The sequence below is a fragment of the Limulus polyphemus genome, unplaced genomic scaffold (assembly GCF_000517525.1).
Source record: "Limulus polyphemus unplaced genomic scaffold, Limulus_polyphemus-2.1.2 Scaffold1086, whole genome shotgun sequence".
NCBI lineage: Eukaryota > Metazoa > Arthropoda > Merostomata > Xiphosura > Limulidae > Limulus > Limulus polyphemus.
In genome coordinates, this window is record NW_013666696.1 from 90,721 (window position 1) to 104,877 (window position 14,157).

The 14,157-nt window shown below is 36.2% G+C and overlaps 1 protein-coding gene across 1 annotated transcript in view; it reads right to left on the bottom strand.

Annotated features, from left to right (window-relative positions):
• Nucleotides 1-14,157, bottom strand: part of LOC111086423 — a 38,754-nt gene that overhangs the window by 10,834 nt on the left and 13,763 nt on the right. The window contains exons 4-5 of the mRNA XM_022389185.1: nucleotides 5,357-5,459; nucleotides 2,487-3,618 (exon numbers count right to left, since the gene is read on the bottom strand). Of these exons, the coding sequence (XP_022244893.1) occupies nucleotides 2,487-3,618; nucleotides 5,357-5,459 (1,235 nt within the window). The remainder of the gene's footprint in view (nucleotides 1-2,486; nucleotides 3,619-5,356; nucleotides 5,460-14,157) is intronic.

Sequence of the window (14,157 nt, forward strand, 5' to 3'; positions counted from 1 at the left end):
CGCTAAAGTTTCGTCGGAACGAAGTTACGGAAAAATCAATTAACAAACGGAGACGTAACAATACATATGTAGGTTAGTAAAAAAGATGAAGTAAAATTCAATACGTTAGACTGACAGGTCTTGTGCACACTTTCAATAAAAATCATGACATCAACGTTCATATGCACAATTTTGAATATGAAGTGTTGATGTTGTGGTTATTATTTTTATTGATATAAAATTCCTCACTTGTCAACTACAATCTACTAAAGTAAACACTCACTTACTGACACATTTTTAGAATAACTAAACTCAAAAATGAAACATCAATTCCTATAGTATTCACATACACTTAAATCCTAGTTCATTACTATAAATTACATGAATAGAGTGATCTCTTAAACTGATTCACAACTGATTTAATGGATTTTAAAATAATTCTGAAGTTTATTGTAAATTCTTGAACATGTTTATTGTTCAAGTAAATGTACAATGGGGTAGTTCAAAATGCTTTACCTATTCACCACATGAAAGTAACTGGCTACACAATATGCAGTTTACTTTAAAATTACCAGCTCCTTCAAATAATTTTCACACAGGGCTTTTTTATATTTTAAAATGCTAACAATAATCATGTGCCTGTCTTATTTTTTTATTAATTATTGCTAACATAACATCTATCAACATGTTTTAATTTATACATATTTTAGGGCATACTTCAGGTTAAGACTTAAAGAAGCTGTAATGATCTAGTTTCACACCAGGTATGACTAGTTCACCCACGATAGCCTCGAATAGCTAAATAACAAAACACTGAGTAATCATAGGAATTGTTTATTAACATATAAATTACACAAGACAATTCATAAACCCTGAAAAAGTGATACTCAAATGCTAAGTCAAATCTAATCAGGCAACAGTAGTTTAAAACGTACATGGTAATGTCTATAGAATCAATAGTAAAGAAAAACTACTAACTCCTCTCACAGCTTGGCAGTTAATTATTTATGTACCAGAGCTCAGTACATAACTATGTCATAAATTTAAAATTATTCCACAAGTCAGTCAATAATAAACATATTTTACAATGCATTTGATTGTTGAGTTACATCATATACTGTAGTTTAAGATAAGCAAGATAATTACTGTTGAATATATTTAATTTATTTAGTGATTTAATATTTATTGATCATTTAATTTACATAACAAAAGTGTTAAAAGTTGATTAAATTAAAAGTGAAAAGTTTCATTACGTAATTCTGTATAAATCGTACATTATAAATACATGTGGATACAGCAAGTAAGAAGTAACTTAGAAAAAGTTAATTTAGTGAAAGTGAAGTTAGACTGTGTGAGTGTTAGTTTAGCCATAACAGGCAATATTTGAAGTAAGTTTCACAGTGGCATTATAACAACAGAGATAAAGAAGAAGAATGTGTCTTGTCAAAGGGTGTTCTAAAGTAATTGAACCCCCTCTGTGTGGACTTTGATAAAAAGGAGACAATTATTAAAAGCTCTGTATACAACTGTGATAACCAATATTGTAACGAATTTTTGAACATATGTTCGACTTGTATTGAATATGTTATTTTTAAAAAAGTGGATTGTGTGCTGTCCGTTTATTGTTTGAATTATCACCAACTAGTCACAGACACCTATTGTAAAGAATCCACAATCCCTAGGTATAAAAACCTGACAATTACATAAAGTGTAAGTAAGAAACTTGTAAGTTATTATGTGTATGTGTAATGTAATAAGTGTGTAATGGTATCATGATATATGTAGTGATTACATACCAACAGACACTTGGATTTGAAAGAAGAAATAATGATAACTTAATACCTCACAAAGTATTGAACATGTCCAGTGAGACTAAACTGTTCATAATATTATTGCCAGTTATAGACACAAGTCACAGCCAATAATATGAGTATTCACATGGAATTATTATATGATTCTTTGTTGAGGTATTTCTATTTCATCCTATTCAGTCTGTAAGTTATTTACTTTTCTTCAAAATTTCATATGTACTTACATGTCTCATAATTTCCAATGTTCTATGAAATTAATGAAGTTGTCTGTTTGAACAAGTATATCAACTATCTGGGTGCGATATTCTTAGTTAACTAGCTTTTTCAAATATACAGTATCTGGTTGAAACATTAATTTTTGCACATCCACAGGTATTTAAATAATATTTCTATAAAAGCTCAAAAACACAAAAAGTATAAAATACAGAGCAAAAGAATTATTATAATTATGTGAGAACAGTTTTTGAATGTCTACCTTTGAGGTAGCTTATAGTGCAATCAATTATGCTTTGAATGCTTAAACTCATAAGAAGAAATATATTCAATCGAAATAAGATATAAAGGTTTCAGACTAAATATTTCGTTCCACTTTTCAAATTTATTAAACCTAGCTCTTGCTATTTTATAAACCACAAGCTAATTTCAATCAGAAGTAAATGAACAATGTTATGTAGAATATCTTACAAATAAACCTACCATCAAAACATGTAGACAGTTGATGAAAAGGATAAGCAATACCCACATTACTGACTGGTTTTCTATGAATAGCTGGTTGTTCAGCTAAGTGTTCACTGTCATTGTCTATTTGAGATGACTTGTTGTCTTTCCAACAAGATGATTTAAAACTTACTGGTAAATTACTTCTTCCTGATACCAGATAATCTGAGAGTTTTGTTTCTTGATCTTGCTGTTGTATCCTATAAAGTGACGAAAATTGTTCTTGAGCTTGCTGAACATTATTTTGCCCCCAAAACTGCAGTTCTTTCTGTGAAGCATCCTTCTGACTGAGAAGTTCAGACCCGTATAAGCATGAAAAATCTTGTTTTCTTTGGTGGCATTTGCTTAAATTATTATCAACATTGAATTTCTTTGTATACATATTATCAGGCCATCTACATACATAGTTGAGATTGTCAGTTTCTGTTAAGGCATGTGAAGGTTTTATATCTTGAAAATCATGATCCAGCATTAACTGAGGGACCAATATTGACTTATCATGATCTGTAAGGATACTCTCAGTACATGTTGAGTATCCCCCAGTGAGGTTGTCCTTCTTATATCGTTGTCGACAAGAACGATGAACACAAGCTGACGATACTCCAAAGGTATTATATGTTTGAGATAAAGATAGAGGGACATTAGATTTTCTATCAGCATACTGAGTATCATTATGTGACCCCTGACCTAGCCATGTACTTCTACTAGTGTTCTCTAATACTGGATTATCAGGACAACAAAGCTCATTCCCATTAGATGATTTTATTTCATTCCATGTAGACAGATTCACAACATCTTCGTTTTCCTGAAAATTGTTTTTAAAACTTCTTTGTTGTAACTGCTCAAGTGACTTCTGTGTTTCATTTTCCCTAACACTGCTATCAGTACGGTATGGTGTCAAAGTAGCAGCACAGTTCTGTTGCATTCTATTGGCTTTATTTAAGTTCAATAAATCAAATGGTTCAGATTCAGACAATACAGGAAAGCTCAAGTTCAGGACATTACTGTAACTAGCTTCATTTACAGCGTGTTCTTCACCATGTGAAGAAGCATGATTCAGCAGGCCTACCTGATGAACTGCTGATGGTTGATTTACAAACTGGTAAAATATCTGAAACATAAAAAACACAGCAAGGAATAAGTTATACTCATCAACATCTATTCCAACTGTTGGATACAAGACTGTTTAGTATAAGAGTTATTATTTAGTTTTTTAGTGATTTAATATTTAATAATTATTTAGTTTTCATAACAAAAGTGTTAAAAATGGATTAGTTTAAAAATGATGGTTGTGACAAATTTCATACGTAAGTCTATGAATTATACATTGCGTATGTAGTTTAATTGTACTAGGCTTTTGTAATATTACTGATGTCATCTTACTCAAAGTTTCCATGTTTTTCTTGTTATGTGTAATATTGTTTCTACTAGAGGGCTAGACAGTTCTATATTTTTCTGTTGCATGTTATAAATATGTGTAGATACAGCAAGTATGAAGTAACTTATAAAAAGTTAAGATAGTGAAAGTGAAGTTACACTGTGTGATTGTTAGTTTAGCCAAAACAGGCAATACCTAAAGTTAGTTCAAAGAGGTACTGTAAAAACATAGATAATGAAGAAGAATTTGTCTCGTCAAAGGGTGTTCTAAAGTAATTGAACCCACCTGTGTGGACCTTGACGAAAATGAAACAATTATTTAAAGCTCTGGATACAACTGTGATATCCTACAATGTAACGAATTTTTGAGCATATGTTCAACTTGTATTGAATATATTATTTTAAAACAAGTGGATTGTGTGCTGTCCATTTACTGTTCAAATTTATCACCAACAAGTCACAGACACCTACTGTAAAAGAATCCCAGCCCATATAAAAAAAACCTGACATCAACAAATGCAAACCAATTTCCTTAGAAGGTTAGCCACTTCCACAGAATATATATAGTCCAAGTGATGATATTCAAAGTATTACATGTTAATACAAAATGGAATTTTACAGATTTTATTTATCACCAGTCAATTTAATTTGTCCAAGAGAGACTCAAGTTGATAAGGTAAGTGTTTTAGACAAACTGTACAATTCTATAAACACAAAAAATAATAAAATTATAAACAAAAAATAACAATTAACAGTATAACCTAATTTACACTATTTTAATGATGTTACTAATCAAACCACTATAATAAATGTTTACTAGTAAGTTTTAAAATAATTAGGTATTATCATATTCTTAAATATATATATTAGAATGAAAGATTTAACACAGCAGTGACTAATATGTAGCTCTTTAAGTGAATTTGAGCATTAATGTATTCTTTGGTTTAAAATACTATCAGATAAATTTTTCCGTACAAATATATAGGTTTAGGTTCAACAGAATTCCATCAAACAGCTTAAGGCTGAAATGTGTAGCTTATGTGTCAACTCAGTCGAACATCTGACATTCAACAGGTAAAATGATAATGAATGTAACTTTATCTTGCACCAAATACCACTTCAGGAAATTCAAAAAGGGTATTTTTTATTAATTGTTAGGAATCACAATTAACCATTAACAATATTTAATGTAGTGAAGGAATAAAATAGTTTTAGAAAATTTTATTCTTAAAGAAAATAACAAGGAGACATTTACAAGAGCAAAATTATGACAGCCAGTAATATCATTTTCAAATATATCTCAAAAATACTACAATAGGTAACTGCTACTGTTTTAATATCTACCTTTTGCCAGTATTTGATGCTTAACGCTTTCAAAGTAGTTACGAAAATTATTATGTTCAGAAATATTACAGGCTGTTAGAATTATCTATGATAACAGAAACATAATTCAAGTTTTGGATAATTAATACCTTCAGAATTCTGACACTTATCCATGGAAAAGTATTTTTCAGGTGACTCCAAGACAAAGTAAGAAGCTCTTTAAGAGAAACTGTAGACAGCATCAGTTGTGCACTGTAGAAAGAGGAATACTCATTAATTAAAAGCTTGTAGTTTAAGCCTATTTCAACTAGTCACATCAAAATGCACTGTCTGTACAATCAAGTACAATTATTTATCTCAGCTCCTATACATGTTGACTAAAGTAAAAATAATAATTCACAGTTTTGAGAAAAAGATCTTTTTTTAAATGCTTCATTTATCATTTATAATCTTAAGTGTATCTTTCTCAAACAAGCAGTGCATTAATAACTGAAAATATAACGATGGTTAAAATCTCTACAAAATAAAGAATACATAATTAGTGTAATAGCCAAACAGCCAAGATAGGTAGTGTTAACTTTTATGTATGGGCTGGATTCTTTGCAGTAGGTGTCTGTGACTTGTTAGCAATACATTTCAACAATGAACAAACAGCACCTTATTTGACTTGTTTTAATTTATTATTTTAAAACAATTCAAATGTATATTTGAATAATCATCACACTGTTGGTTATCAGAGTTGTATCCAGAGCTTTAAATAATTGTCTCTTTTTCATCAAAGTCCACACAGGCAGGTTCAGGTACTTTAGAATGCAGTTTGACAGGACAAATTATTCTTCCTGCTCTTTTATTAGCACAACCTGTGATAATTTCATCTTAAAATCACCACTGTAACTTTTGGTTACCACAGTTGTATCAAGAGCTATAAATAATTGTCTCTTTTTCATCAAAGTCCAAGCAGGCAGGTTCAGTTACTTTAGAACACAATTGATAAGATGAATTATTATTCTTCTCTATTCTATTATTACAATACAATCTGTGTTAATTTCACTTTAAACATTGCCACTATATGCTCTTTATGGCTAAACTCACAATCACAAAGACTAGATCTAACTATACTGAACTACATTTTTGAGATGCATTTATACCCTGATAGAGTTCTAGAATAATAGAATAATAATAATCACCAATTCATAACTACTGAACTACACAACATATGATTCGTAAACAGTTACATAAACAAAGCCGCAATAAACTATTGCTTCTAAAAATAACTATTGCACTACACAACATATGATTTGTAAATAATTACATAAACAAACCTGAGATAAACTACTCCTTCTAAAAATAATCAAATTTAACACTCACGCTATATAACTATCTAAATCATAACTCTTGGATTAAACTTAAACAGAAACAGTCACGTATATCTAACAGGTAGTCACTTAATCAAAAGACATTAACGAAATTTTCTCCTTCCTACATCTACTTGAACAAGTTTTCATGTTTTTTAATGTATATAAAAGTAACTAATTATATTAACTATAAAATAAAGAAAGGTATGTCAAAATAATCCAGATAAGTTTAATAAACAACATATACATACAGTTTTCCTAAATTTTGATTTCGAAACAAACAATTGTAAACACCAATAGCATAAAACATATAAATGGGCAGAAAAGACTCCTGTCCAATCTGTAATTGGATGAGCCAGAAGGTGTAGAGTAGCTAGGTTGCATCAGACCATATTTGGTGGGTCAACTCCAGTGCAAAACCAGGTGGCATTGAGTATTTGTTTTCCAGTGTGTAGTAAGAGGAGAGTCCCAAACATCTCCTCAATACCAGGAAGTGGAAGAGAAAAACAATTTTTGTTCTGAGAATCTAAGCAGGGCACACATGTGCATACCCAGTACACAACCAATACTAGGCCTTCTGGGAACCTGACATCTCGGCGACTGTAGGAAGGGGGCATGCAAATGAGGTGGATCAATTTCAGTCCAAAACAAGGTGGCATCAGGAATTTGTTATCTGATCCACGGTAGGAGGAGGGTCAATACCAACCACATGTGAGAAGACTTCTGTTGGCTGGTCCTGTGCCAGTCTAACACCAGACCATCTGAGAAACAACATTCAGGCATTAGTAAGATGGGGGAAAGCCAGCCAGAGGGGGGTGAACTGCATGTGGTGGATTTGTCCAGTCAAAAACAAAGATGCATAGGAATTTTTCCTCTTGTCAGCAGTGGGAGGAGAGTAATCACCATCTCCCCCAACAGAATACCACCATCTTACTCTCAACTGTGTGAAATCTGTCACAATCAGGAGAAAGCCTCCATGGTCCACTACCCCAGCAGCTACTGGGAACAACATCATGAGGAGGCCAGAGAAATACAAACACTGTAAAATAGTGCAATGAGTGAACATGAAACCTTATTTTGAAAAGCAGGCCAGTCTAGGTTTATTCAACTAGGACTGGAAGGATGGGCTGCAATCTGGAAACACTGCTTTACTCATGATAGCCCATAAGTTGGTACAGTCTGATATGGGCCTTATTTATAAAGCAAGATACTGGGAGGCAACCTCCAGCAGTCTAATGAAACACCTCATTTCTTCAGTGAGTGTTACAGACCTCTATGGCATCCTTACTGAAGGCATCCACCGCCAAAGCCATGAGATGTGGAACTGGAGACCAGAACAAGAGCAGTTAGTTATTGAGATTGATGGAAAATGCATCCAGAAAACAAGTACCAAACTTTGAGCATAACCACCATAACACTGGTAGAGCAGGAGACCATTCTGTAGGTATAATCTTGTTGGGATGAGATAACCAATCTGCTACAAGATTCATAACACCTGGAAAATGATAAACAGGAAGACAAACTTGCTAAGACAGGGCCCAGAAAAGAAAATCCAAGATTTAAAAACAAAGTGAATGAGAACGGGTGCCCCCTTGTTCATTGATGTAAGAGACAATGGTTTAATTGTTAGGAATGGCCCCTTACTAAAGGTAGAAAATAATCCAAGGCTCGACAAACTACAAGAAGTTCCAAAAAAATTAATGTGGATGGAAGATTTGACCATCATCCGATGATTACAGATCTCTTGAGAATCCAGATATGCTCTTCACCCTGTAAGAGAAGCATCCATAAAAAGGTGCAAATTGGGATGGGGAGGAGGTAGAAAAATACCAGCAAGGGTGTTGTCTCTGTCTCTCTTGGGGAAGTAGGGAGGAGGATGGGATCCCAAACAAGATTCCATTGATCATGAACACCTACTTGAGACAATACATGTGTGAACAACTGTAGTGTATGAGGGCATCCATGGAAGCCCAGGACCCAAAAAGGAAGTAGAATCTTGTGTGCAAGTAGAGAGGGAAAGGACTTGACTTTGGAAATCAAGAGCTTCATTGACCTCAAACAAAAAGGCTGGGCCCTGCTGAGGTAAGTGTTGAAAAACACCCCAAATGGATAAGATACTGCATGGAGGTGAGATAAGTTTTTCCAGCTTAACAAGCCTTCTCACAAGAGCTGCCACCTGTAAGAGGAAATGAGTATGTTAGTGAGAGGCTTGTTGGGACAGAGCTAAAAAAGAGCCAGTCATCCATATAATGATGGAACTGCAAACCCTGAATTCAGAGATAGAAGCAAAGGCTTTGACCACACAACAGAAAATGTATAGTGCCAATGCCAGACCAACAAATAGAGCACAGAACTGAAACACTGGACCCCCATGGAGAAACTAAAGGTAACATCTGGATGCAGGAGAAATGGGGACATGAAGGTGTGCATTTGAGACATTGGTCATCCAAAGACCTAAAATAAATGACCAACAAAGGGTGAAGAAAGACCCCATGGTGAACTGCAGGAGGATGAAGAGGCAGTTGAGGTTTGAGTGATTGATGACAAAATGCCAATCCCCAGTTGGGAACCACAAACATCAAGGAATAAAACCCTGAAGAAATGTAAAATACTTGTTTGATAATGCCCTTTTGCAAAAGATCATGAATTGCTTCCAAGAGATGTTGACATGATATGTGATCCCATGGAGGGAGAAAGGAAATGGGTAGTAAAGATAAAGAGGGCAGAAAATTGATGAAATATACCTTCTGTTAGAACCTGAAAAACCTCTATATGTGAACTTTTTTTCAGAAATGCATGCCACAAGCCTTCATCTTCCCAACACGTCTCTCATGCAAATCATCATGCGTCATCTCTCCACCAATAGGAAAGCACTAATATCACGTGATGCATGTGACTCCCTCTACATGCCACTATCAAACTATCACTTCAAAGTTTGTCAGAAGACGCGAGCACCATAAGATTGTGGGGAGGACAGGTGGGAAGTGTGAGAGGAGGGAAGTATCTATCAGAAATACATTTTCATTTAGGAAAATTATAACTTCCGAAAAGGTACTCTCCCTCCACTCAAACGGTGCATCGGAAGCACATGCATATCCCCCATAAGTGTCCAGAGCACACCCCCGAAATGAGAAGAACATATAAGATGATCTGAGGAGGGGTACCGCACTACATCTGAGCCAGGTATGGCATGGCAGAACATTAAAGGGAGCACATCCGTATGGGAGAGGATATTTTGGCAATGTGATTTTAAACAGAAAACAGAATCACTCAGTCCCATAATGGAAAGTGGGCAAGTGAGGATGTGTCCCATGGTGTAAAGTGGCTAGGGTGCAACAGACTGTATTTGGTAAGTCAACTACATCCAAAACCTCACTCACTGAGTACCAATATCCATATATCCATGTGAGAATATGAGGAGGGTACCCAATCGGAAGGATGACTGCATTTGGGTGTCTCAACTCCAGGAAATAGTCACTCATCTGGAGGATCTTGGAAATCCCTCCACACTGGAAGAGCACTGCTATCCTACTCTGAACTGAATGGTTGTAGCCATCTTTGTGGAACCCATCCAGCAGGTTGCCTCCATTGTCAACCACCCCAGTGGCTTGGAACTAGTAAGTGATAAGGACTCTTGTACTCCATTGGAAGAAAGGGAGAAAAAGTGCAGTGGAGAGTCTGTAGGGACTGCAACACCTGAGATCATGAAACCCTATTTCAAAAAGCAGACCACAGCGATTCATTCAATCTAGGCATGGCAGAGATGGGCAGCAATCCATTTCTGCTTTACCCATGCTGTCCATGGGTGGTACAGTCCGGGACAGGCATATCCCCACAATTATCATGAGGAATTTACACTCTAGTGATTTTGTTAAACATCCCATCTCAAGAGTGAGTGTACATAGTCATGGAAAATATAAAGATTCAACACAGCTTACAGTGCAGATTTGATATCAAGATGTCTGTGAATGGTTATAGCCATCTAAGTAGAACCCATTCCAAGTACAGACAGAATACCTGGTCAGGCACCACTCGCCACAGAGTGGGATTCAAAGTAAAGCTGAAGCAGGGGCCCCTGAAAGAAAAGAAAGCATTAGTGAGGGCTTACCTCATGTCATAGCCATGCCAAAGTATGTAGAATAGCCACAGGTGGCAGGTGATACCCCGAGGAAGCAGAAACAACAATGTAGTATAGGTAGTGGGAGATGAACGTGTGTGGAGTCGTCCACATGCTTGATCTTAGAATTTCTTCCAATGGCTGACAAAGACGAGAAGCAAGGGAAAAGTTAAGGTGATAGATTTTACATGTGGAAACGTGAATGAGATCACACTGAGAAGATGACAAAGAGGAATAGGTCAACTGGATCAAATGTCAAACCTAATTCGTCAGGGTAACTGGGAAAATATCATGGGAAGAAGAAGATTGCCAAGGGATAAGAAAGTGGGAATGAGGACACTGGATGAAAGCCGTGCGAGCAATAGAACAATGGAGGGCACAGACAGGACAGAGGAGTCTATCCAGAGCAGGATGAGGGTAGTGATGAGATATAGAGAATAGGCAGATAGAGGAAAAATGACTTACCTTATCGAGCAACAAAGGTCTTGGAAAGGAAAGCACGATCCAAATAAAGGATAAGGTAGGAGGATTGGTACAAGGTCCTGGTAATGTCAAGAGCAAAAATATCCAACCTACGACATCTGCAGGCCAGGAGGAGGAAATAAGCCTTCAAAGAGAGATGAAACAGGGAACACATAGACAGTGGATCGAATGGAGGTAAAGTGAGGGCATGAAGGACCACATCACTGTCCCAGTCCGGAAGTGACTAACACCTGGTGGCTGATGGAACCAGAAGGAATGAATCAACATGGAAAGGACAGGGGAAACAAAGATGCTGTGGAAGCAGGAAAAACAGAATGTGTGTGATAATGCCACCCAAAACCCCAAAATCGAGAAGACCAAAGAACCCGTCTCAAAAAGCCACATAAGAAACTCACAGATGCAAGCAACCATTGGGTGAGAGGCCTGAAAACTCCAAGCCAATGCCCAGGAGCAATAAATGCTCCATTTGCATTGATAGACTGCCAAAGAAGAAGGGCAAACAGAATGGGCTAAATGTGAAGCTACTCTGCAAGAGAAACTGGAACTCCTTGCCAAGGACTTTACAAAAGCTAGGTGTTAAGATGGAAGACAGACAGCATGGGATGGAGCACTTGTGACTGGAGTTGACGGAGCAGGTCAGGACAGAAGGGAAGAAGAAGGGGAGCAACCAAGGAAATCAAGGTTAAGCAGGCCAGTAAGGAGCAATCACAACGACTATATTCAGAGTAGCATGGATGAGGGAGACCATCCAATGAAGTAAACAGATGGGAGGGTAAACATAAAGGAACAGATGAGACAGCCAAGGTTCGAGGATGGGGATCAAGGACCAAAACCGAGGTAATTTGTGATTGAGAGCAGTGGCAAAGACATTGATATGGTGCATACCCAGATGCATGGACCACTCCATGGGATAAACTAGATCTGGTCGGGAAAGATTATCTGCTAAGAGACTGAAATCATCCTGTACATGACACAACATCAAATGAATGTGATGTTTGCTGGCCCATAGTGCAAAACCTAGGGATCTGGATCTGATGCCACCTTGATGATTGTTAGAATGGATCATAACCAACCAGTAGCTGGCAAGAGAAAGAAATTGGTCCAAAGCCCAACAAACAGCCAAGAGTTGGAGAAGAGAACTTACATCCACAGACCAATGATCCCAAACCTCCAGGTGATCCACCCAGGTAGTCCAGCCCTGAAGAGATGCATCTGTGAACAGACGTAAATCTGGCTTCAGAGAAGGAAGCAGGACCCCTGCTGACGTGTGGGCTCTGTTCAACCACCAATGGAGATCATCTACAAGCAATGAGGGAAGGGATATAGAAGTATCCAAGGGATCCTGAGCAAGAATCCATCGATCATGAAGGATCTATTGAAGAAACTGCATATGGACCCTGCTCAGAAGAATGAGAGGGGTCATGGAAGACCATATCCTTTAAAGTGATAGAACCTCGCGACCTGTAAGTGAAGGAACAGACAGGGCTTTCAGAGTGGCCAGGTCCATAGAATGTGCCAGAGAGGAGAAGGTTGGGTCCGATTGAGATGGGTCCAATTTGACCAACCATCCCACCTGCACAGCTGATTTTGGAGCCTCACCATGCTTTTATTGTCCACATTGCCACATCTGGTCATTTTATATCTGATGACAGTGCATCTTGACAATAGCCCTACAGCACAATTTCTTTTGCATAAGGCTCCATCTTAATGCCATCATGTCCAAAGCACACCATTCCTCTGTACAGGTTTTCTATAATCTTTTTATTGTAAGAGGATGACCCTGTTTCAGCCCCTGTTTTAACAGTACAATCACACAGAAATCCATAGGTGACTTGAACAGTATATCTTTGTATTAAATAGAATGAATACCCATTTCATTTTCCAACTGTTTAAGGTATGTGACAGTTGAATGGGAGATACAACTGAAAGGTAGTTTTATCTTGGTGGGCCCATATTCTGTTGGCCCTGTTTCCAGATGTTGGTATTGTTGCCTGGGACCCCCAGACTGTTTTTTCTACTGAACTGTGTGTCTGTGGGCTTTCAACTGTTAGAAGACAATACACTTTGCTTATCAAAACAGTGGTACAACTTGTTGCATTTCTTTTTCTAGATGGTCCTGATGCCCCAAGTTGATCCATATTCCTTTGTTTTCTAATGCCATGAAATACAAGATATTTCGCTATCTTTGAAATTCTAACTCCCTAATCTGAACACATCTTTATGATCTCAGTGTATGAATAATTGGCATCAGAAAACACTGTTATGCATCCTCCCTCAAAGTGATCAATTTGTGGTGGTATCATAATATCAAAATCTAGTTCTGATACATTCTGTTTCACAGTAGCTTTATATCAGCTGTAATTATCACATGACTTGCTGATTTGCCCATTCAAAATTATTTTCATATTATGTAACTACTATATAACTACTATTTAGCAACTTTTTTTTGCTATAGGTATCATTAGATTTTTCTAGATTAAGAGAGAGTGATATTTTTAATTTTTATTATTGTATCTTTCCTCAACCTAAGGGCAACATCAATAAGTGTATGATTTTATTATTTGTAAAATTGTAAAAACAGCCAGATATAATACAGTGGTGATGAAATCTCACCTATAATTATGTTTCACTGACTTTTTCATGTTTTCAAGTAATCATATAATTTTTTTAATCTTGTACAAGTTATAAAATTTGTCACTTATTTTCAAACTCTTGAGCTATGTTAAAGGTCTATTAATTCTTAATGTTTCAACATTTCTTTGAGTCTCTTCACAAAAGTACTGAATGTTTACTCAGTGCTGAACACTGACATAGGAAATAAGATTGTTTTTTTTAAATGACAAAGTTACTTGTGTTATTTTTCTATTGAAATTTTCTTAGCAGGTTATCATGAATTTGTCAGGGTAAATAGTGAAAGTTAGAAGTATCATAATCTTATGTATTCGTATCTGACTAATGAGTAACCTTCATGGTGGTGTACCAGTTATATAAGATG